The following is a 26551-nucleotide window of genomic DNA, read 5'->3' as shown; positions in this document are numbered from 1 at the left end:
CCCTCTGGGTAAAGCTAAACAAGTGTGGCAGCAAACAATTTTGAAACACTATTTGGGGCAACCTTGTCAAAATTAAGCTACAAAAAGCATACAAATCATTACAACAAAAACAATGTCCAAAATATGCAAAATTTCAGGCTCATTCACTGACACCACATCACTAGACAATTTAGAGTTTGAAATTTGCATTCCTTCAAAATTGTCATGTGCATGAGGGGAACCTTTTATGACTTTCATCCTACACCCCATATTCCCCAGGGTACACATAATTATTATATATCACATTATTTTGTTACAGTATCCACAATGCATCCAATTCCTCCATGCAGTAGACTAACTCTGTATTTCAACTCTGAGGTGAAGTTTATCTTCATAACCTAAACAAGAAGAAAAGGCAGGAAGTTCATTTCAGGAATGTGCACAGGAATAGGTCCATATGGTGAAACATTTGAAAGATCACATTTAGGCTGATATATCATAATACCTTTAGTACAGGTACAACTTTGGTACTGATATCCTGCACAAGTTTAACAACTTCCAACCATAGACCTTGGCTCCAGGATCTATGATCCAACCCAGGACTTCAGGTGTATAAGACCTAAAATACTGGGCATCATACAAAAGTATATGAGCAGTCCAATTAGCTCAAATCACTAGAAGGCACTAGACTCTGGTGTGTGATGGTATTACTTGACTACCCACAATGTCATATTTCTGTTCATGTGGGTTGTGGTAAAACTGAGCCACTTAAGATATTGCCCTGGACAAGAAGCTGGATCTGCGGGGATTTACTTGTAGGATTAACCTGTGTATTTTATCATGAAATGACTCCCTGAACACTGTGGGTACAATGTCAGGTCTTAGTTACCGCAAGCCCAACTTTGTCTGAGATGCTGTTGGTGCACCTCCAAAAAAGGAATAAGTGAGTAATGCCACTGCCCATTACAGCAATTTTATCCAAGTATCAAAAAATATACATGTACAGTCAATCATATACGTGTATTTAAGTTTCATTATGTAACACCGGTCTGGCGACGTGTATACATGTGTAACTTTGGATCTGGTCACCGGTCTGGCGTGTGTGTAACATTGGATCCGGTCACATTAGCAAGCCTAGTTTTATATGATAGGTTTCCCCATTCAACACAATTTTGATCTACCCTCCGAACCTCCACATTTTTGGACCAGAACTTGCACCTTGATATGAAATTAATTTAATACCACAAAAATTACAAGAAAATGGTACATTTTTGGCTTTTGTTTTGCTTAAATTTCCTTAACAACCAAAATTTTGGGCAGTTTGGTGACACCACTGGTGTCACCTGTTCCCACACTTTAATTTGCTTCCCCAGCCTCTCAAACACCATTCAAAAATGAGAACTCCTGTTAAACCCTGACATCATATGCACATTTGTGTGAGGTATATGATTTTCTGACCCATAAAGTGGTGAGAACACATAGTACAAAATTAAACATAACATTTTTTTCTGTTTAAAAATATAACATCTAGATGGAATACAAAATAATGTCAAAGTCACAAACATTTAGAAAAGAGAGACAGTTTAGTGCAGAAAGTTTACTACATGTACTTGAATACAAACACCAATGTATGAAAAATAACTTCTACTGATCATGATGTTGGAATATATAAAATGTACGTACACATGTATGATTTTGCTAATTTTTTCAATAGTTTTGTGACATCTCCCAATATTCTTCAATCTAGAGAGGGACAAATATTAAGATGCGAGCGTAGGTCTGGCAGGGATAATCTATAGATATCACCCTTTTTAATGTCAAATATGCCAAATGTTATTGATTTTCCTGCAACTTACTGTGCCAGCAGAGGTTGCCTGTGAACCTTTGCATAACAGTGTTAACTAATACATTGTACAAGTAAATTATGTGAATATTAATGTTACGCATTCATCAAGCCATACTAATCAAGCACAGACATAAACTAGACTAGTAAAACTACAACTGGATATTTGGTGCACCCTGTTGTTCTATTTTGTGTATGTTCAGGGCTAAGTTGGATGTTTTAAAAATATATATTGGCCTGCCTAATTCATGCCAAATTCATACCCTGAATCTCACATCATGCTAAGCTATCCCTATCCCACATGCCCATGCTAGACTGAGCCTGTTTTCAATGATCATTCCTCATGCCATCTTCAATAACACTGTACTAAGAAGTCTACAGATTTAGAACAAGCCTACGGATCTGATGCTAGAAACAAAATTCAACAACTGATCTGCATCACAAGCATGATTAGATGATTAGTTCGCAACTCACATGTGATGGATACATCTCAAACTACCCTGTGAATGGTATGAAATTCAAAAAAAAAAAAAAAGGAAAATGTTAAACAAAAAAGTCTTAAAATTGCGAATTCAACACATGTCCCCACAAAAATAAAATGAAAGCCAGTGAACAATTCACTGTCCATTGAGGATTTGAACCTAAGACTTTCAGTAGTAAATTGTTACATCTCAAAATAGTCATTGCTACATCTCAAACTACTCCATCACTCATCTACACTGCGCATGTATTTGTTTCGCAGTGACGACTGAATAACTTACAGTTCATATTGTGACAGACTCGAGAAAACATTTCATTGCGCCTTTGGTTATGTGCCATAGCGCGACTGACTATAATCAAATTAAGTAATTCTTGGCCAAACTGGAACATGCGAGTTGCGTCCATGTAGTGTACTAAGCGTGTACGCAGTGTAAGGCGCGGAGGGCGGGTTAGTGTAGTGGTCTTCTCACTCGCTTCTCACCACTGTGGCCCGGGTTCAATTCCCCGCGGTGCCACATGTGAGTTTGGTTGCCGATCCATGCTCGTCCTCGCAGGTTTTTCTCCGGTGCTCGGTTTTCCTCCTGCTTCTAAAATCGGACCTCTTCCCATATCCCTGTCCGTCATATCTGGAGGCATCCTTGAATTTAGTAGCCTCTGAGCACTATTGGGTTTAGCCTGGCTTCGGCCGAATGTTATAAATAAATAAATAAATAAATAAAGTGTATACTTTCTTCTGTACCGCGCTATATTCGCGTGTGTTTATCGCGGAGCCACTAGCATTCAGTGTTCCAGTTTGGCCAAGAATTACTTAATTTGATTATAGCAGCGCCGTCTGTACTGCGCCGTTGTGACAAGATCACGCTCTGAAGTTCTAAAAACAACAAACTTGTCAATTTGGATACAACTGCGCAGTCTCAGTGCAAGTTCAAAGTTCAAGTGCAACCAGAATCTGGTTGCAAAAGCCCGCCACTTTTTTTCCTCCATAGTTTTCTCAGTTGTCAATCCAGACGGTTGACAAATGATGGGCAGCAGTCTACCCTGTGACTAGCATGACATTTATAGTAAAAAAATCCAAAGGAAATGTTCAATCTTACTGAACCAATAAATAATATCTATATTGTATTGTAACTTTCTTTTTCAGTTACAGCACAAAACACTTTAAAATTTGGCTCCTAAGTAGTAAGTATTTATGTCAAAGTTAAGTAATGACTGTAAATTAGTATATATTTTCCATTTTTGGTGACTAGATAGTCAACTACCGCCAGGTGCTGGTCATTATCTAAATCACAACTGACGCTAATTCTTGCGACTACAACTGTAGGTGACCAAGTCATGCAAACCCTTGTTAATAGCTAGACAAAGGGATGCAAGACAAGAGCTTGTAGCCTTGTACAAAAAATGTACATATGATACAGAACCAAATTGACACTGTCAAGGACCAACAAAGGTAGAAAAGTCAATACAACCCATGAAACATTCATGTTTTCTTACTAATAAACAGGTACTTTAAACGTCTAGTCTATTTACCGTGCACCATCGGGAGTCGGTCGGGACAACCTGACCTTTTAAGACACAGTATTAGAGGGAGCCTCATCCTAGCTAAAAACTGAATATAGCGACACTCTATATTTATACATGGCAATATTACGTGCCTCACTATCAGCTGTGTGATATACATGTATCGGTTTGAGGGCAAAGATAAATAATCCTCCATGCTTGAACTTGTATGTGTGCCTGCACTAGTGTTATGAATAAATGTAAGTGAATTTCTTATTGTAAAAGTGGGAATTTTTGTGCTACATTTTGCGCTGCATGGCCCCTTGCATCCTGACAGCAATAGGCCATTTGGGGTCACTGCCTCTACTTTCAAATATAACTGTATGTTTCTTTGCTACTTTTGCATATATTGTATTCTTTCCATTAACCGCCCAGGACGCTTACAAAGTCATTTTGGATGGGCGCTTATTTTTCATATTGTTTACATTATTGCATGTATTGTATATGGCCCAAAATATTCATTCATCATCATCAGTGTGCCATGTTTTATACTATGATCCAAATTTGCATGAACAGTTGATAATCAGTTTGCTTGTTAAGTCACGTCACTGGGTGGGTGCTTATAGGGGTATAGGCAGTTAATGGAATGAATACAGTAATAGCAAACTACTTCTATCATGCCATATGGTAGACTAATGGTAGATTAATTGCTTATTTTCATCTAATTGTGATATAGTCCTATTTTCTCATCAAAGTTGGGTTCTTCCATTCATTTCATTGTATATACCCCCACACACACACACCCCACATACACCTTGATCCTTGCACCAAACCACTCTCTAGAAAATGAGCAAGCAATACTAAGATTAACTCATATTTAAATTACACATTTGTCTTTAAACACAAACCCTGTTCAACAGGCGGAGGGGCTTTTCAAGTAGGTTTGGTCAGTCAGTCTTTTTTTTTACAATCTGTAAATAAATAACTGTAATTTTTTTTCGTCCCCCTCCCGTTTCACTCGTATTATTTTTAGTCAAATAGATCTACTTATAGTGCAGAACATTTTACATACATTTAATATCAGCATATAATTTTCATCAAACTTATCTACTTTTGACCAAAACAAATGCTAGATTTACATGAATACAGCAGATCTTAAGACGGGGGTGGGGGGTGGGGGGGTGGGGTGGGTGGAACTGGAAACATAAAATCTGGGTCAGTCAGGCTTTTAGAAGAAGCTTGTTTTTTTTTGTTTAAAGTAAATTTTCTTCTAAATAAATTTACTAATCATTTTTGTGGAAAACAGCCTTGTTTTTGGAACAGGGAATTTGTACCTCACAGTACTAATAGAGTACTATTTATAGCAGTAACACGGCACTTACACTTAGTAGCAGGTTAAACTGGCTAAAACGGAAAGGCTTGTTTATCCCTCAGTCAGGAGGACATATATGTGCATCACAAGTTATAACATGCATAATATTCAGCACTGTGAGTTCATCTTCAAAATCAATACAGCAGACAGATAAAAATAAAATGATTTGTTTGTATTTGATCATCTAGATATAGCTTCTGTGCCCGTGTCCGGTTTTCCAAGTATTATAAGTAGGCGAGGCAAAAAATAACAATAAAAACAATCTAATTTTGATATGTTGTAACTGTAGTACAAAAAATTATTAAAATGAAGAATTTGCAGCATTTTGAAAATTTTCAGGCTCAAACCATTTTTAGAAATTATTCAAGAATTCATGGAACAAAATTGAACCCAAAATATCCAGGGCATGCTGATTATTATTTATTTTTAATTTTCAGAAAGAAAAAACAAAACAAATTGGAATTAGAGGAAAAATCTTATGCATAAAATCTAATTTTCCAAGTTTAATTAAACCTATATTTCATTTTGTTCTAAATGAGAATTCCTATTTAGCTAACAAAGATAATTTATATTAAATACATGTATGTACCTCAGGGTCAGAATTTTGTTTTGCAGTGTGAGGATCAATCTTGATTCTTTCAAAAATAAATTTGCAGGAATCATTGATTCTTTGTGCGAATCGATTCTTGGATTCTTGCCAAAATTCTGACCCTGGTACCTAACTTAAATATAAACATTGGGAAAACCCCATGAAAGAGCACCTGGAAAATCCCATGTCTTCTTTCAAAGGGTTCCAATATCACTGGGCCAGCCTTTATGTACATGTATGGTCATTTTCACGGTAAAGGGTGTAACTTTGGATTTTTAACATTTTGATCCGTAGTTTTCTAATAAAGCCACAGAATTCCATGATTTTTGGCCACATAAGTCATCTAGTTAGCAGCTACCTTGGGTAGCATAATCATCTTCGGGAGTTACTGCGTTCAGTTTTAGCAGGCTTAAATGTACCTAATATTGCCATTTTGAAAAACTGTAAAAACAGTAACATTTTGTAAAACCCTGTGTTTTCTTCAGTTAGTTCATGGATAATTTTTCTTATCCTGAAAGTACGGTCATATGTTCAGTAAACACTGCCACATTAGATTTAATTGTGAACAGCCCTGTATTTTTGAGAACCGGACTTGATATTTGTCGTTTCGAGGCTTCATTTTCCGTTAACAATTGTTAACAAACTTTGTGGGTATAGCTTTGGTTCATAATTCTTGGTTATTTCTTCACTTCTTGTTGATTCATAACAGTTGATATCTTAACTTGAAATGGGTAACAAAAATTAGTTGATTTGCAAGCTTTTAAAATTTTTATAAAATCTTGACTTCAAAGAGCCGATTTTCCGTTAACTTTTTTTATTCCTCCGAAACAAACTGTTCAGCAAGCTTGGGCAAATATAAATAAAAGAGCTCATCCAATCTATTTATCAAAATGTAGCAAAGTAGATCCTCAAGTCACTTGTTTTTAAATCATAGAGATATATATCACCGTTTGAAAATGGGACCCAATACAAACTTTCCGTTAACAATTGAAGCCTCCGAAACAAATGAAGCCTCCGAAACAACAGTAAACTTAATTATCATCTATGCATATCTAAATTGGTATGTTCCATATTGATATCTGCATTGTAATTGTTGCATGATATGTGCAGAATGTCATAAATTAAAAAAAAAATTGATATTATGGTTAATGCTTGAAAAATATACTGATATCCAAGAAAGCCCGCTTCGGAGGCTTCACATGCAAATAACACCATACTTAACAAATGGGTGAAAAATTATCATGTTATAAATCTGCAATATCTGCCGCATAGAATCATTGATTCAATACACACAAGAAAATAACAGCTTAGATGATCCCAACAGTGATGTTTTCAAAAAAACTACTTCTGACATGTTTAACCATTGTAAACATGAAGCCTACGAAACAAAAAAAATGACTTGCTGTGATAATTTAATTTTGTCACAACTGAAATTCAATACTTAGAAGCAAAGCATGAAAATTGGTAATTGTGATATTTTTACCTATTTTTCATGTCAACTTGTAGTAGTTAGCCAAATATTTTACTTTTATGATCACCTGTGTTGTTAACTGAAGCCTCCGAAACACAAATCGCTTGAATTGCCAATTCTAAAAAATAACTCCAATTTCTGTGAAACTTGGCTGGGAGGTTCCTTTCATCAAGTAGTATTTGTACATGAAGTTAGACATTTAAATTATTTTAGGAACCCAATTAAAACTTTAAAAATATGTTTAAGGTTGGGAAATTTCCATTGCAAATGACCCTTGATGTTAAAAATTTTCAAAATTGCAATTACAAACATAGCAAAACATGGTATAAAATTTAACTTATATCTGTTGACTTACTTTTGAATGGGATTTCACATGTATTCCAGCTTTCATGTCATAATTTTCTGAGCTTATGTAAAATACATTTTTTCTTAGATTTTAACCAAAATGTTATGGAAATGTCAAATTTTTTTATCAGAAATCAAAAGGTTTAAGCCTTGAAACACTATTTTACTGGAATTTAAGTTGCTTCTATGCATGATTACAGTAAACAGAAACATATTTAAGTGGTTTGAAATTTTGACCCTAAAAATCAAAAGTTACACCCTTTACTGTGAAAATGACCGTATGCAATACTTCCTTGTTACGGTACCTGTTTCAGATAAAAATCTAAAAGTGCATTACATTTCATGTATTTAAAATAATTAAATAAAAGTATATATAATAGGCCTATTTTAAAGGTAAAAAGAGGTAAAGAGAGGAGTAGAACCTTTCTTTTTTTTACGAAGTGTCCATCTCGCTTTCATTCACGACTGGCCCAGACTCCACCGTGGAATGTTGCTTTTGGAGGGCCAACCCTCCTCCACAGCGAGTCTATTACCTTCATGTTGTTATCATTTAAAGAGGTCCTATAAATAGTACTCACATGAAATTAATTCATTTTGCAGGTCCTAAAAAAATAGTCCTCACATGAAATTGATTAATTAATAGCTGGACCAAATAGTCATAATTAGCTTTCACACTTTAGCATCATCTTTCTCTCAGGTTGCAAAAACAAAATCTCATTACATATTGATTTCATTTGGCAATAATAAATACAATTAACTCCATTTAATGTCACCAGTTGGCCAGCACACAATTTAAAAGTTAATAACAATGCTGCTAAAGTGCTATTCAAAATTTGACAATTGTATTAAATTATACTTGTGCTGTTATTGTGCTTGTGAACAATATGCTCACAGTGCCAGTGTGTATTGTATGCAAAATCTTACATTTAGTAATTCAAACAAATCAAAAACATAATAAATATCATCATTTCTATCATTGTCATGAAAATAATTAATCTTGAATAAAAAGTAGCAGTATTTGCTAGAGTGTGTGTGACCTTCAATAGGCACGTTCAGACCTGAATTATTACTCGAGTTAAATTTTTTACAACCCGTGATAAGATACCACAAATATTTTCGTTAACTCGACTGATTGTCCATACGTAGCTTACCCCGACCTTTAGCACGACTTCGCTGACGTGAATTTACCACCACCATTTTGTACCCAGGGATAATTTCCGGAAGTTGCGTGCAGTTTCTAAAAGTATAAAATATGCAGTCCGATTGTAACCCAATTTCATTTGAGTAAAAATCGCAACGGAAAATGGATGTAAAATTGAAGCTCTTTTGAAAACGTGAGGCAAAACATTCTAAAAGAATTTTATTTAACAGTTGACAAAATATTTTGTCAAAATTGTTTGCCCAAATATAACGTTTTAAAAACGTATTCATGATGTTTTTGCTATTAAAAAGTTTTGTATAAACGTTTTAAGAACATTTTTGTGTTTGCTGGGTTTACTGTCCTACACTCATATCAGCGAAGAAAAAAACGCATTTTATGCATTGCTTCATCTAGTAGTTTTAGAGCAAGAACTGATTGAACGCCGATGGTTAATTTGTAGTAAGGTCCAATCTGGCAAAAAGGTCATGTTTACCTCGACTGTTACCTCTAGTGCAATCCACACGTGCATCTAACTCGACTGCTCCAGTCGGGTTAAGGATTTACCTCTGACTTTTTTCAGAGGTAAATCAGTCGGGTTAAGGTCGGGATAAGCTGCCCCGACTCCTGTCCAGACGGGCACAAACTCGACCTTTATCACGAGCTTACCCCGACTGGGCACTTTACTCGAGGTAAATACCCCTTTACTCGAGTTAAATACCCTACGTCTGAACACGGCTAATATGTAGAAGCCCATTATGTATGCACTGCTAAGGCCCGTCTTTCTAGTCTAGTCAAATATACGATTCAATAAATGTCAAAACAAAAATGTCCAATATTATCATGATGCACAATACCGCTATGAACTAAAAACAAAAGACACACTAATACCAAATCTCACACCAAAACAACCCAGTTTGTGCTTCAAATAGCAAATATTTCACCCACAAGATGTTTGATTTTTAGAGATATTTTTAGCCTGCAGCTAAAAACGCTTGCATGCATGCTCCAGCCCTCGCTACTGCTGCACACACACTGTGCACTCAATATTCACATAGAGTATGTGTAGATTACTCCCATTTCTGACTGTAATACCCCAATGCCTCACAAGTATATTAACAGAGCACAATATGGTAAAAAAGAGCAGGAACTGATACAGGTGCTCAAAATGACATCTTATAATCCCTCTACTATTTTACTCTTAGATACATAAAGCAATACATAAAAGGCAGCTTTAGCATGATAACACTGAGAGAGCTATAAAGAATTGCATGACGTTAAAATGACTATGTACTTAGTCAGTGCGTGTGTCATATGTTTTTCACTCCACCTGATGTCCATCCTCCCAATATAGAAAGATGCTGCGTGCATCACAATCTCAACCCTTACAGCAAAGTTCATGGTTGTTATTCATGATCTATTACAGTACCTAAAATAATTTTGCAACATGAGTATGGATACCCAAGGTTAAATTTAAGCATTAATATTCACAGGTGTGTAGATAGGTGGAAATAACAAATTATGTCCCCTGGGGTTGTGCTATGTGATTATCCACATGCCTCATTAACAAACCCATCATTTTATCACTCAAACATGCTCATCTACAAACACACAGTTCTATAACCCTCATATGTTTGTATGTAAATATAATGACCTTCCCATGTTTGGGTACAAAAACTCATCCCCAACAATTGAGGTCAATTTATGAGTGAATGGAGATTATTATTAAACTACATGTATGCCCCTAACAATGAGACCATATTCTTAGTGTAATCTTGGCAAATGAACTCAAAGTAAATCCGTCTCATCCCACGTATCACACTGCCAATATTAAATTGGCAAAATCAATCTCCAAACATAATTGACCTTAAAAACAGTTTTGCCAAAGGGTGTTACATTGTATTTGTCCTGTCTATTGGTGGAGCTGCTGCAGATTAATAAAGTCTTCATTACGTTATTGCCCATCACGAGGGCACAGCGAGCTCGTACATGTCACATCTAGGCATACCTATACATGTGTACTGCATGCAGTGTAGTATTCCGAGATGAATTTTGGTGAATTTGTTCATACATGTATGTACATGTAAATAGGTCACAGGTGTATAGGGTAGATGTATTTTGTCATTGATGCTTTTATATTTAGGTCACACTGCATAATGACATGAAATGATAGTGTTGATAGTGTAAAATTAAAAGTAATAAAAAATAATAATAAAAGTGACAGATAAAAACAGTAAAAGGGAAATCAAACTGTGTTGCAGTTAAAGCATTATATTTAGAAATTATATTGTTACTATAGTCCGTATATCCTAGATCCTCTAGGAAGTGAAGTCAAATCAAATTTTGTGATTATTCTCAAACACAGCTCATTTTTGCAGATATCTGTTAGTGTTATGCTACTGCTAGTTCCTGGTGTCATTTCCTTTCTGGAAATGTATATCATCATAAAATAGAAATACAACAAAAAATTATATATGGTCATTTTCACGGTAAAGGGTGTAACTTTGAATTTTTAACATTTTAATCCGTAGTATTCTAATAAAGCCACAGAATTACATGATTTTGGCCACATAAGTCATCTAGTTAGCAGCTACCTTGGGTAGCATAATCAGCTTTGGGAGTTACTGCGTTCAGTTTTAGCAGGCTTAAATGTACCTAATATTGCCATTTTGAAAAACTATAAAAACAGTAACATTTTTGTAAAACCCTGTGTTTTTCAGTTAGTTCATGGATAATGTTTCTTATCCTGAAAGTACAGTCATATGTTCAGTAAACACTGCCACATTAGATTTAATTGTGAACAGCCCTGTATTTTTGAGAACCGGACTTCGATATTTGTCGTTTCGGAGGCTTCATTTTCCGTTAACAATTGTTAACAAACTTTGTGGGTGTAGCTTTGGTTCATAATTCTTGGTTATTTCTTCACTTCTTCTTGATTCATAGCAGTTGTTATCTTAACTTGAAATTGGTAACAAAAATTAGTCGATTTGCAAGCTTTTAAAATTTTTATAAAATCTTGACTTCAAAGAGCCGTTTTTCCGTTAACTTTTGAAGCCTCCAAACAAACTGTTCAGCAAGCTTGTGCAAATATAAATAAAAGAGCTCATCCAAGGGCTTGATCAAAATGTAGCAAAGTAGATCCTCAAGTCACATGTTTTTAAATCGTGGAGATATATATCGCCGTTTGAAAATGGGACCCAATACAAACTTTCCGTTAACAATTGAAGCCTCCGAAACAAATGAAGCCTCCGAAACAACAATAAGATTAATTATCATATATGCATATCTAAATTGGTGTTTCATACTGATATCTGCATTGTAATTGTTACTTGATATGTGCAGAATGTCATAAATTTAAAACAATGTTGATATTATGGTTAATGTTTGAAAAATATACTGATACCCAAAAAGCCTGTTTCGGAGGCTTCACATGCAAAAAACACCATACTTAACAAATGGGTAAAAAGTTAACATGTTATAAATCTACAATATCTGCCGCATAGAATCATTGATTCAATACACACAAGAAAATAACAGCTTAGATGATCCCAACAGTGTTGTTTTCAAAAAAAACTACTTCTGCAATGTTTAACCATTGTTAACATGAAGAAAAAAAAAAAAAAAAAATGGCTTGCTGTGATAATTTAATTTTGTCACAACTGAAATTCAATACTTAGAAGCAAAGCATTAAAATTGGTAAATATGATTTTCTTTACCTATTTTTCATGTCAACTTGCAGTAGTTAGCCAAATATTTTACTTTTATGATCACCTGTGTTGTTAACTGAAGCCTCCGAAACACAAATCGCTTGAATTGCCAATTCTAAAAAATAACTCCAATTTCTGTGAAACTTGGCTGGGAGGTTCCTTTTATCAAGTAGTATTTGTACATGAAGTTAGACATTCAAATTATTTTAGGAACCCAATTAAAACTTAAAAAATATGTTTAAGGTTGGGAAATTTCCATTGTAAATGACACTTTATGTAAAAATTTTTCAAAACTGCAATTATAAACATAGCAAAACATGGTATAAAATGTAACTTATATCTGTTGACTTACTTTGGAATGGAATTTCACATGTATTCCAGCTTTCATGTCATAATTTTCTGAGCTTATGTAAAATACATTTTTCTTAGATTTTAAGCAAAATGTTATGAAAATGTCAAATTTTTTATTAGAAATCAAAAGGTTTAAGCCTTGAAACATTATTTTACTGGAATTTAAGTTGCTTCTATGCATGATTTCAGTAAACAGAAACATATTTAAGTGGTTTGAAATTTTGACCCTAAAAATCAAAAGTTACACCCTTTACTGTGAAAATGACCATATACTAAATTACTGCCTCGAATACAAACGACAGTCTTAGTTTTGATGGGAGATGTGCAAAATAATCAAACACTCTAGGTATCATCAACAATTTGCATAAATAGACCTATAAATACAGCCATGTTTAATTTTTTTTAAAATTTGACAACCTCAAGACTGGGGCGGACAGTTTACATGTTTATATCCTACAGCCATCATTACTGTGTGCAAATTCTTTACCCAAATTACTGGATGTGATATCAACATTTGAAGATTAAAAAAAAAATGCTGGAAGACTAGAGGTCTTTAAGGACATTTATGACGGGACACAAAATTGTTGAGGATTAAAACAGAAGTGCTTTATTATAGTAAACATACACTGAAATGTTGTCTTTTTGAGTTATTTTCGTCTAGGAACGTTCTACCAGATTGCATTACTGCTATATGGCACCGGGACAAAAACATACATGTAGCTAGCACTAGCTTTTTTTGCAAAATATTTGAGAGACAAACCTTATTTTGGTCATGTATTTTTTGCACTTCTACTTACAATTTATATTTATAATTTTTATATACTGCGCCAATAAAGTATCCTTACACTTGGAAACATATTCACAATTTCAAAACTGAACAATATTGAGGTAAATTTGTTGTTTTTAATAGATGCACTATCTAATCCTGCACATTATGACACCGCATTGAATCCAATGTGACCTCAAGAAGTAAAGTTACGAGCAATTGAATAGACGAAGGTCCCGTTTTGAAAGTGACAAACTGGCCTATACAAGGCGCAAAAAGATTCCAACAAGCGAAACAAAGAGACAACACAGTTTCTTCAATGAAGCGTTATTTAAAGCAGTTTTATTTCAGTTTTACTTCTCTGTACTTTTCATAACTTTCATTTTATTTGTCAGTTCTTTTGTTTCAGTTTTCTTTTGTTCCTTTTGTTTTAAATTAAAGCCAAAAGTGAGGAGATACTGCTGCAGCGCCGAGAGGCTGCTTTCACAGATCTCTCTAATACCATAGTCATTACTGCTGATTCAGGCCATGATATGTTATCAACTTTTTACTGATGGAAGTGTTTTACCTCTAGAACATCACTATGGGCAAGACAGACAGAAATAGATGGCTATTTTTCTGTATTTTGTGCCTGTTTTGGGTAACATTTCTGTATTATTATGAGCCTACATGGACAGTATACAGAGTATCATGCAGTTACCTGTTGATTGATCTGCCTACTCAACCAAGTCAGCCTGGAAACAACTTATTGACTACAACTTACTACCAGTGGGTGATCATTATTATCATCTTGATCACCCACTTATCATCGTACCGAGTGGAAGTGATTATCCTCCACTACCAGTGACCAATCAATGTATTTTCAATATGGAGTGTGATCAGCCCTCATCCAAATCATCTCAGTCAAATATGACATTAAGTTTTCAATACACAGCTTTCTTCTTATGTGGATTGTCTACTACCAATTATACCAACTGCCCGCTAACAACTGAAACCTGTCAAAAACTGGACTCACTTAATCTCTTAAAGCAGCCATATTTAACTCATCATCATGAATCTACACCACCCCGAAAGACTAACAAGAGAAAACGATGGCGTCACCGTGGAAATAGAGGTGGCAAAAACTCAAATCAAGGCCTACATCAGAACATATTGATTCCAGAATAAGTAGACCCACAACATCCATCAACACAAGAGACTGTCTTAATATTCGTTTATGGAACCCCACATCAGTTAGACATAAAACTACATCTGTATCTGACTGCCTTATTGGTGATAATGTTGACATTATGTTTATAACAGAAACGTGGTTAAATCAGAATGATAATGTTGTAATTGGTGAATGTAGCCCTCCAGGGTATTCGTTTGTTAATGTACCCAGAGGTACAAGTGATCATGGTGGCATTGCAATTATCTCAAAAAGTTCTTTAAAACTGCACACTGTTCAGCTTCAACATAGTGTTACCACCTTTGAATCTGCTTCTGTAATTGACCCGCTTATGGCATTCAATATATTGTCATCTACAGACCCCTCATTCCAAAAAAGAATGGATTATTAACATCTACCTTTCTTAATGAGTTTGAGGATTTCATGGGTGAGATAGCCTTGTTCCCTAATAAGGTTGTGTTACTCGGGATTTCAATGTGCATGTTAATAAACCATGGAAATCTGATGTCAGACGATTTTTGACATGCCTTGAGGTCTCTGGGTTTCACCAACACGTTAACCAACCCACTCACAGGTCTGGTAACATTTTAGATTTGGATTATTTCAAGACCTGAAGATAATCTTGTTCACAATTGTCTTTCTCAAGGCATTTTCCTGCCGGACCATAGCATGGTTCATTGTTACCTGAATCGGAAAAGGCCATCTCAAACCAAGAAACCCAGTAGAGTAAGGAATTATAAACTCATTGATAACGAGAAATTTAGAAGTGATCTTAGTACTGAACTGGAATACTTTACTGAACTTAATGATCCTATTGACAACTTGGTTATCTTATTTGATAGCAAGGTCCGGGATATTCTTGATCACCACGCCCCAGAGGTTGTTAAAATGCGCGCGGTAAGAACCCGCTTTCCATGGTATAATAGTACTATCAAAGAAGAAAGGCAAGTGCGTAGAAAGTTAGAACGTAAATGGCGCAAGACCGGATCTGATGAGGATAAGCGAGCTTATCTTGATCAAAAGAATGCTGTTAATAATCTTATTGATTCTGAGAAAGCTAAATTCTATCAAAACAAATTTGCCAATAGCGATGTCAAGGGTATGTTTCAGAATGTAAAAACCCTTCTGAACCAAAATACTGCGTATCCTCCCTTCCTCAGACTCCACTGTGAGTTTGTGCAACCAGTTTGCCACTTTCTTCAATGATAAGGTCACCACGATCAGAGAATGTCTTGATTTGCATCCTGGTACCCAATCTCAATTTGTTGACTACCGCACTGAACATGTGTTCAGTGATTTCATGTTGGTCTCTGAGGAAGATGTTTGCAAACTTGTCAATGCTTCCTCCACCAGTAATTGTATCCTTGATCCAATCCCTACTTGGTTGATGAAAGACCACATTGAGCGTTTTATTCCATCAATTACTCATATCATTAATGTGTCTCTCTCATCTGGTATTTTCCCGAACCTCTTGGCAAAGCTGTTATATCTCCTATCATTAAGAAATCTTCTCTTGATCATGATGAACTTAAAATTACAGGCCGGTATCAAATGTGTCTTTTATATCCAAACTCATTGAAAAGGTTGTAACTCAGCAAATAACAAATCATATCAATGACTGTAATTTAGGTGAAATCTATCAATCGACTTACAAAGCCAACACAAGTACTGAAACCGCTCTCTTAAAGGTGAAAAGTGATGTGTTGAATGCCGTGAACAGAGGGAAGTTGTCCTTCTTGCACTTTTAGATCTGTCTGCGGCATTCGATACCATCGACCATGGTATCATGCTCAAATGTTTACAGGATAGAATTGGTTTGTCTGGTAATGTATTGCAATGGGTTCGTACATATCTTAATTGTAGAAGTAGTCGTGTATTTATTGATGGTTGTGTTTCCAATTCAAGCCCTCTTGTATTTGGTGTTCCACAGGGTTCTGTGATTGGGCCAATGATGTTTGTTATTTATACCTTGCCAGTGGGGGACATAATTCGTAAACATAATGTCTCATTTCATATATATGCAGACGATACTCAATTGTATGTTTCCTTTTGTCCTAACATCCCGGCGCTGCTGAGAAGGCGTTACAAACTCTTGAAGCCTGTATCCACGAACTGCAAAACTGGATGAATATAAATAAACTCAAACTGAACAGTGACAAAACAGAATTTTTCATTGCTGGATCCCATTATCGCCTTCAAAAGCTTCCGAATCTTGAACTCAAAGTTGGCCAAAGCATTATAAAACCATCTCCAAATGTGCGTAACCTCGGGGTGATTTTTGACAGTCATATGTCTATGACAAAACAGGTGAACTCCATCGTTTCCTCTGTCAACCTCCAGCTTCGCAACATCAGAAGAATACAGCATCATTTGGATACGGACACTAAACATCATGTTGTCCGGGCCCTTATACTTTCGCGTTTGGACTATGGTAACAGCCTTCTCTATGGACTCAAGTCTCAAGATCTTCGCCGCCTTCAATCCCTTCAACACAAAGCATCCAAGCTAATTTTCTCCGTCCCTAGACGTACTGATCCAAAACCTCTCATGAACAATCTTCATTGGCTTCCGATTAGCAACCGCATCCAATTCAAACTCTGTCTTCTGATTTATAAGTGCCTGACTGACTCTGCTCCGCGATACCTCATCGATTCAATTAGTCTTAAGCCAACACTGTCCAGTGGCCCTGTTACAAGATCTGCCCTGGACAGAACTCTCCTAAACATTCCCATGTGCAAGTTAACCTGTGGTGATAAGTCATTTACAGCTGCTGGACCGTCCATCTGGAACAGCCTGCCACGGAACGCACGGGAAGCTTCTTCTCTCACACAATTCAAAAAGCTGCTGAAAACTCACTTGTACAATTTTTAGTATTTTTCATTTTGTCTTTACATTGACTTTTCTTGTTTTCCACTGGCTGGTTATTGTTTGTTGTTGGTAATGTAGTTTTGTGCGTTTAGATCAATTTTTTGCATAAGCGCCTTAAATCACCTTTATGTATGTATGTATGTATGTGTAAACGCATAAATTAGCCATTCACCACTCTCAAACCAGATGGTTAGTCTGTGGAGTTTTGAATAGGCCAGTTTGTCACTTTTAAAACTGGACCTTCGTCTAATCAAATGCTTGTAACTTTGTTTTTGAAGTCACATTGGATTCAATGTGGTGTCAAAATGTGCAGGATTAGATAGTGCATATCTATTAAAAAAACAAATTTACCTCAATATTGTTCAGTTTGGAAATGGTGATTATTTTTCCACGTGTAAGGATACTTTATTGGCGCAGTATATTTGAATTCTATTGGTTAGTATTCCATAAATGATATTGTATAATTTAGTTTTTCTGCTTGTAAAATGATATTATAATGAAATTTATTTTGCACCTGCATGTTGTGCACCGAGGCAACTGAACTCCAGGTGAGAAGTACAGGAAAATGGGGGTCAAATGGTGCAAAGTGTTAGACCAACTCTCCATAGTTGAACATCTAAGTAAAATTGGATTTCATTTAATTATTAGCACATATTAGAAGTGCTGGTGTCTGCCCCACAGTCAAAAGTCTGACACTCTGTTCATTGCAGATGCTGGGATGGGGCTCTTGTATCAAACCAAGGGAGTGAAATTTACTTGATTTTGGAAATGGTCAAATGAGGCTTACCATGTTTCCGTATGAAAAGACATTGTATCCATATCGCATCGCTTGACGTTGATAGCGTTTTAGCTGTCAATATTTTTTTTAAATCATTAAATGCATAGGATGCGCACTGTTTTTTAATCAAAATTGAGATATGCATGGTACACATTACTACATGGTACATGTAAATTTGTATAACTTGCTGCAAAACAAAGTTAATACGCTTATTTATGTTATTTACCTAATAAGAAAATATCCCATGAAATGAATTTTACATTTATTTAACAATTTATTTATTTATTATGATGTGTTCTGTGCTAGCCAAATTTTAAGTCAATGGATAACATTGGATATATGTACAGGTAATATTAATGTCCATGTCAGGGTTCCTGCACCTTGAAACCTTAAAAATTTACAGACTTTTCAAGGACTTTCTGGGTCCAAAAGTATGATTTTTTAGGACGTACCAAAACACAAAAAGCTGCGTATTAATGAAAGTGACAGCTCTTCTCCACTCCCCAAATTTTGTCAAAATTATACTTCACAGGTAAAATTCCAATTTTCAAGGACTTTGCAAGGACCTTGTGCAAATTTCCAGGACTTTCAAGGCCTTGAAATGGTGTTTTCAAATTCAAGGACTTTCAAGGACTGCAGGAACCCTGCCATGTACATGCAGTTGAACACTGTTGTGTGTGTGTGGTTCTGGTTCTGGCTAAATACTTCCCAACGCTTCATACGAAATGAGGTGAGAAGGTACATGTATTTGTGTGCAGTACATCAGAAGAGTTATTTGAGCTGTGTTCTGGTAGCATCTTAGGACTTCTTTCTTGAATGCTTTGGTTTCAGTGGAAGCTGGTTCCAATCTTTGGTAGCGTTTGGAAAGAGTACATCCAACAGTCCTTCTTCCCTACTGGTTTTTGGAAGACTTTTGTATGAAGATTTCTGGAGTGACATTTGACAGGTAAATGTTGCAGCATTTGTGAGTCTATCCCACCCAAATTCTGCCATCATACTTGTGGAACAACTGGTTCTCACATAGACTCTCATTACAAAGCTTGCAGCCCCTCTTTAAATGGACTCAAGCTGCTGTTTGAGTTCATCTGTGTGTAGATCCCAAACTGTGGATGAGTATTCAAGCTGAGTATGGGGAGGAGTTGTGACACTTGTGGGTGGGTGGATATGCATTTGTAAACACTATCAAATGAGGACACACCTGGATACACTGACACCAGTATTAAACCATGGACTCATGGATGTCCTTGTTTTCCCCCACAACATTACAGTACAAACAACGTAAAAATGCATTGACCATATCTCATTTGACATTTTTAGGTCAGGTCACGGTTGGATAGCAAAGCTTCAATCTGGTCCTCCGTTTGAGTTTCAGGTGTAAAAAGTTGTTAAGGAAAAGTCTAAAGTCTTCTCCACTAGGTCCCTGTTTCCTAGTCGTTACAAATATGAAGTATGTGTGTGTGGTGGATATGAACCCTTCACAACAAAACATGGTCTGTCTTCTAAACACAAAGAATTACTTTGCTTTAGGGACGCACCATTAGATTCTCAGGGGGGACATGGGAGTTTGGGTAAGGCAGATTTTTTTTTCGCCTTTAATTTTTTTTCAATTTTAATGTATACCTTTATACAGAGTTGGGTGGAGGAAATTTTTTTTTTACTCATCAGTGAGGCAAAAAAATTTTTTTTGTCTCACTAGTGGGCGAAGGTTTTTTTTCTTCAAAAAACTCCCATGCCCCCCTGGAAATCAAATGGTGCGCCCCTTAAAGAAGAAGACAAATAGAGGGTAAAATTCCTTATCATTTTCTGTAATTTTGCATACATATCTAGCTTTAAATCTTTGGTTTCCCAAAACTGTCATGTTTTGATCAGACGATGGTGGCCGACAGTCATTTATATGCGGCAACAGCCAATAGCGTAAACAAAACAGACAATATGACGGCAACACTGCCTGGACGTTGGACGCCCCATGCCGAAGATTTTAGCTCTATTGGCCCCGTTACAGAAAAAAAATGCACAAAATATATTTCCCAGTGCAATGTATACATTTTCACATGAAAATAAATAATTTTTGATTCAAAATGAATATATATATGAAGAAAAAAAAAAATTTATGGGCGGGAGTGGGAATCGATCTCGGGACCCTCTGCGTGGGAGGCGAACGCATTAACCGTTACACCACGTAGGCATTGATACACATGGGGTGAAATTTTTAGTATATAAAAATATCATAACATATCGTGTGTTATTCATACAAAAAATTCAAAAAACCGTACTTACAATGAGGTTCAACCTCAACGGATTTAGACTGATAAAATAGTGCTTGATAACATGCATACACTTTTGGAATTATTTGAGACATTTTCGTGTTTACGTGTAAAACCAATGACGACGTCAAAATTCAGTCAATCTTGGCCGGCCCCCCCTGGTTTTGCTGTTATAGGTCATAAAGGAAAATAATTTGCATGATCAACCATGGATGATATTGCTTGATGCATAATGTATGTAGCTATAAATAATTCATGCTATATAAATGTTGATGATATGTATTGCTACATGATGGTATGTGTGCTCATCATCACTCAGATATCTGGACGAGATCCAAGGAAAGACGAATGTTTGCTGCACTAGGTAATGCGCTTAAATAAGTGGCCAAAGTATGGCAACTAGTGAATACATGGAGCAGCTGTCACAATAATTAAAACTTAAAATAATTCTTGTTAACTCTCTTCCCATCTTTGGATGCCATTATTTACGTTTTTTGGTGTCACAAACGAACAAAAAGTCAAACACAATTAAACAAACACTACAAATTTATGCTTCATTGCATAGACCCGCATAGCGTTCACATCTACAATGCCGATGTACTTTGAAGACAAGACCAAATTGATACATTGTGTACAAAATAACAACCATAGGTGTTATCCGGGGGGATGGGGGGATAAAAATATTTTACTAGGGGGGATGGTCAATACAATCATCCCCCCAATATTGATGCCTATATAGATATGTGGGTTTCTGACCAAATTAACCTCATATTTAGCCATTTTAGCATCAAAAGTGCAATTTTTTTCTGCTTCGCGCAAATTAATTCCAGTTTTGCACCATATTTGATCAGTTTAGCTTCAATATGGCAAAATTTTTTTGCACACATTTGTACCATGATCTTACTTTGACGCAAAAAGGTGATGGATTTACTATACTTTAAGAATTTTTTCCCAACCCCATATACCAAAAAGAAATCTACGCCACTGATAACAACAAATCAAATGACATTGAAAGCTACGTTACCATGCAATTTAACAGGTAAAACGATGTCAGTTCAGAATCAGATCTGCAGCTGTTTATCTTGTTGAGGCATGATTATTGAATACCATATTTTTTTTGAGTTGACTGTACCACCATATTTTTCATGTTTTACCGTACTAAATACAGTGAAACCGTACCAGTTGGCATGTCTGTTAATTACAGCTGAACTGATGATCGGTATCAGCCATCGTATGGATTCGTAACGGTGCCGATAGTACCCCTGACAGCAAAAATCGTATCGGTAAAACAACTTTTGTCGATGTCAGCTACTGATGTTAATTAAATTGACCAGCTTTTAATAAATTGTGCTTGATAATAACGTCAAATATGTGATGTGTCATGTCAAAAACAGACACTTTTGGGCAGGTTATCAATTTGGAGGTTTTTACATCTGAAATATAGAGATATTTTGCTCCACAATGCCATTTTCCCCAATTTAATCGGACATTCCTAAGCGAAGATATTAAGTTTGTAAGTTATGGTACTATAAAATTGGAAATTGAGATATCGGCCTTTAAAAATATTATTGACAATGTTGAGAGTAGGAATTACCTTGAAAAATGTCTCCAAAAAATTACATGATGCTAGTTAAATTCGGGTCTGAAACTATCAGACAATATTTTTAACATTAATAACATCACAAATTCGCAACAAACCCACATTGTGAAAAAAATCACCCGCGGGCAGATTTTTGGCTATTTCTTCATTTACGATCCTGCCCAAAAGTGTCTGCTTTTGACATGACACGTCACATATAATGAAACATATCAATAGTAACTTTACTTTTACTTTTTTTACTTAGTGGTGATCGCTTCCTGAATGAACTGTCAATCATTACGCTGTGGTGATTTAGTACGATGACCTTCGTTCTTGGTTGCTATTTGGTGTAAATGATCGCCGATGCTACCAAATTATGAATGGGAGCAAGTATGATTTATACCATGTATCAGTTTAGTTTGTTTGTTTTTTTTGTTTTGTCATTACCATTTTTTAAGCGTTCAACAGACAACTTAACAATGTAATGTGATCCAATATTTCCTTAATATTATGGGCTCATAAAACACTCTTCAACATCGTATTGGCTATTGTATCGGACCGATGCCAGAATACATCAGCTATTAGATCGGCAGGGAAACCCCCACATCGGTTCAGCTCTACTGTTAACCCTAACACTGACCCAGGTTTTTGCTATCGGAAGTCACAGAAGATCCGAAAAAGTGAAGAAGAAGAAGAATTTTGACTTGGCATCCCCGGATTGAACCGGGAGCTATGGGTTATTGCTGCCCGGCCAGCAATTCCGTGAGCATTTGACACTTAGGGTGATTGCGTTATCGCAGACCCTGGGATGCATGCATGCGCAGAATTTTTCATTGTGGTATTCTGTGGTATTTATGGGTGTAAGGGTTAATATCAAAGAGCTTTTAATAGAAATAGAGTCGCAATAGATTATATAATGCTTTGTTCGTTTGATGCCGATTAGAAGTTGCGACAGGCTATTCATAAAAGTGGTACCATTACCTACTTCAACTTAGGTAAATTTGTCACTAATAAAAACTAAACAGCTCTTACAAAAAATTAGGTAAACCAGGTAAAAAATAAGTGCCCTACCCAGAATGATTTTGTGAAAACTGATAACGGTGTATAAATTTGTTTTAGGAGACCTCTACAAGACTGCCTTACCCAAACCATAACCCCCCAACCCTAAACTCCATAAATAAAGACTGGACTCAAGTCGAGCAAGTCGTACCAGAACCCAGTTCGGTAATATTATACGGTATCTTTTTTAAAATCCTGGTGTTAAACTTAGGCGTGAAATTTAGTCTTCTAGAGTAAGATTTTTGATTTTGACTTCCCAGCTCACAACTATGTACAACAATATAGATGGTCAGTAATGTTCTGAGTGCATCTGAGCATGGAGGTAGTAGGACAATGCAATTGCAAGCCAGCAAATCAATGCATTGCATTGCATGCACTTGCACTGCAATGTCATAACTTTCCCAAGACTGAAGGCCGACACACTAAACTTGCCTTGGCCGAGACTTCTCCGTAGTCCACTTGCCAATTGTGCATACTCTGGCTATTACATTTTAAAGCTTAAAACTCTGATTTAATTAATGTGTGCACAATTGATAGATTTTCACAACTGATCTTTTCAGTCACCGTGACGCCCTCTGTTTGTTAGCTTCCCAAGTGGACTACTGACTTTGGATTGCAATTAACATTTTTAACACGGGACTCTATGGAGAGTTACAATGTAGGCCAATTTCTGGCCTAACTAAAATTGGTCATGATGTAATGCATCTGCAATGACATACTATGTTATAGCAATTTGGCTAGATAAAAGATTGTGTAGCAAAATGCAATGCGATACTCATTACTGGTTGTATGTATTATGCCCCAGGTGTCATTGCGTGACCTAGTACGCGATAATTAATCAGACAGAGCAGACGGACAACGCTGAAGTAATGTGCCGACTATATTAATTACCGGTACTTTAAAACTAAACAAAAAGGCCTAAAACTTACAAAAAATGCAGAAGCCAACTGATGCAAACTGTACTTGTAAAGTATCAATCACAAAATACTATGATCAGAATATGCACGGGAATGTCAGGATGTCACAGACCGTTTGAGGCGCACAAGCGTGATTGCGCACCTTAATCCATCTGTGGAAGCGTGATAGTCATTTTATGTTGTAAAATCGGCAGTTGAAAAGTGAAATTTTTCAAAACACAATCCATGCTGCTACAATCAAGCTAGTTTAAAAGCTTACTCAATATACTTCCCATGAAAATGAAATAAAATTTCTAAATCTCATTGTGCATAATTAGCAATAGACCACTCAGTAACAAGTTGGCATTATTGACCTTACTTTGTAGTCTTCTACGCAGCCAGTTTGGGTTGTTCCCTAAGACTAAGAAACAAATCGATATAATGAACAAGTTGGGTTTTGTTGGTTGAAACTAGGATAAAGAGTCCATTTGAGGCATGTTTATTTTATAAAGTTTAGGCTTACTGTGCAGCGTTATTTAAAGTGCATATAAAATTGCCTTATGTTGACGACAATATGACTTCCGATCGGGCGTGGTTTAGTATGGTTCATTATTATGAAAGTCCTTGGTCCTTGGCCTCGGAGACAAAAGTCCTTGGCCTCGGAGGGTTGTCCTTGGCCTCGGACACCATGTCCTTGGCCTCGGACACCAAGTCCTTGGCCTTGGCCTCGGACATGAGGTCCTCGACTACAACACTGCTGCTGTGGAGACTACTTAATTTTGCGAACAACTTCCGGTTCAAGACTGTAAATGGAAATTCTCACAAATTCTCATGTGTGAATCACATAAAACTTAAAGCTCAAAACACAAATTTCTTAACGATAGTACGGTACAGTAGCAAGCTTGCATTCACATAATTTGTTATAGAGAATATAAATATTTACATAAACCTTTTAAAATCTCATCAGAAAAATGGAAGGAAATAGTCAAAAAAATTTGTATCAAACTGAGTCAAGTTGTCTCTGGATCGGGAGTTGTCCACATTATTGAAGTGAGGTTTTTCGCACAATGTTTCTCGACATTTCTTCTTCTTCTTCCTTAAGTGCCTCCCTCATATTATGAGTATTGTCGCACTGCGTACAAACAAGCTGTACTTATTTTTTACTCTGGAACCTAGAGTAGATGAGTGTATTTTGAAGTACAGTCAACATGACCGGGATGATCCCCTGCTCTTTTCGAATAGCCTGTGACGTTCTTTAACGTGCACACTACATTAATGTGAGAAAATATGCATGTACACGGGACCGACAGCTTAAAGTGCCCTCCGAAGCACTAAGCAAGTAGAGTGAAGTGTCTTGCTCAAGGACACAAAGAGCCGGACCTGGGATTCGAACCCTTGACCCTTGGGTTCACAGTCCTATGCCTTAACCGCTAGGCCACGCTCTCCTCCATTTTGGGGGACAGGTAAGCTTTATCAAATTATTTTAAATATAATGCACACACAGGAAACTTGGCTTGTTATCATCAGCAGATTGTAGCTTTTACATTTACCTGTTTACCTGTCGTCTCTGCTGGCACTCTTTTGGAAGGCTATAAAAGCCTTATAACGCCCATCCAATTTCATCATTACTTGACTACAATAGAGAGAGAAATTAATGTGTACTGCAAGTAATTTGTTCCAGGGTTCCTTGTGATCTCCTAGAGCACCATAGGAGAGCGATTAAAAGCTCCATGTAAATTTCAAACAGCAAAGCCTGATGTCACACATAATGTGTAACATGTACTTAAGTCAGGCTGCAATAGAGGTACGGTAATCATTGACATTGTGACGTCAACGCCACAATCTTGTGGGTACGGAGTGCCTTATTGCTAAATTAGGGTACCGCGTTGACGCTTGACTAAAGAGGTGCGTCACATACTGCGACTTCCGCGTAATCGGGGGCGTAATTTCTAACGCATGACATGCAGAATGGCAGTACCCACAAGATGGCGGATCCCGCGGAAAAGGCTGACGGCCTCTATTCACTCACAATTAAATATTATTTTTTGCAGAATTCCTTTTACAAATTCATAAGCATAGGCTACTGCTATTTTTTAGCCGTCCAGTCAAGCGCGTATTATTTTCCACATGGTCCAATGCACAATTAATTGCACATTGCACATGCTTGACATCGCTCCTGTATGCAATGCATGGTTAACACATAAAAGGAACCTTGCTGGCTTGCAACAGTTTAAAACATAAAAACCGAGGATTGCATTGCCAAAAAGACTGAAGTTAAGGGGGTACTACACCCCTCAATAAATTTGTGTCTATTTTTGCATTTTTCTCAAAAACTAATAACACAGTGGTAACAAAAGTTATGTATAGGGGCAAGGAATCCAATTACTACACTGGAATTTCA

The 26551-nt window shown here is 36.4% G+C and overlaps 1 protein-coding gene across 4 annotated transcripts in view; it reads right to left on the bottom strand.

Moving 5' to 3' along the window:
* Positions 1-26551, bottom strand: part of LOC140171179 (stress-activated protein kinase JNK-like) — a 53553-nt gene that overhangs the window by 25051 nt on the left and 1951 nt on the right. For 2 of the 4 annotated variants that reach the window (XM_072194377.1, XM_072194378.1), the window contains exon 2: positions 2297-2342. The exons of the other annotated variants lie outside the window; for them this stretch is intronic. In XM_072194377.1, coding sequence (XP_072050478.1) covers positions 2297-2311 — 15 coding nt within the window. In that variant the 5' untranslated portion in view covers positions 2312-2342. The remainder of the gene's footprint in view (positions 1-2296; positions 2343-26551) is intronic. 4 annotated transcript variants of the gene reach the window in all.

The sequence above is a fragment of the Amphiura filiformis genome, chromosome 15, assembly GCF_039555335.1.
Source record: "Amphiura filiformis chromosome 15, Afil_fr2py, whole genome shotgun sequence".
Lineage (NCBI taxonomy): Eukaryota > Metazoa > Echinodermata > Ophiuroidea > Amphilepidida > Amphiuridae > Amphiura > Amphiura filiformis.
Note: the sequence above shows the minus strand (reverse complement) of the source record. Positions and strands in the feature narration are given on the sequence as shown.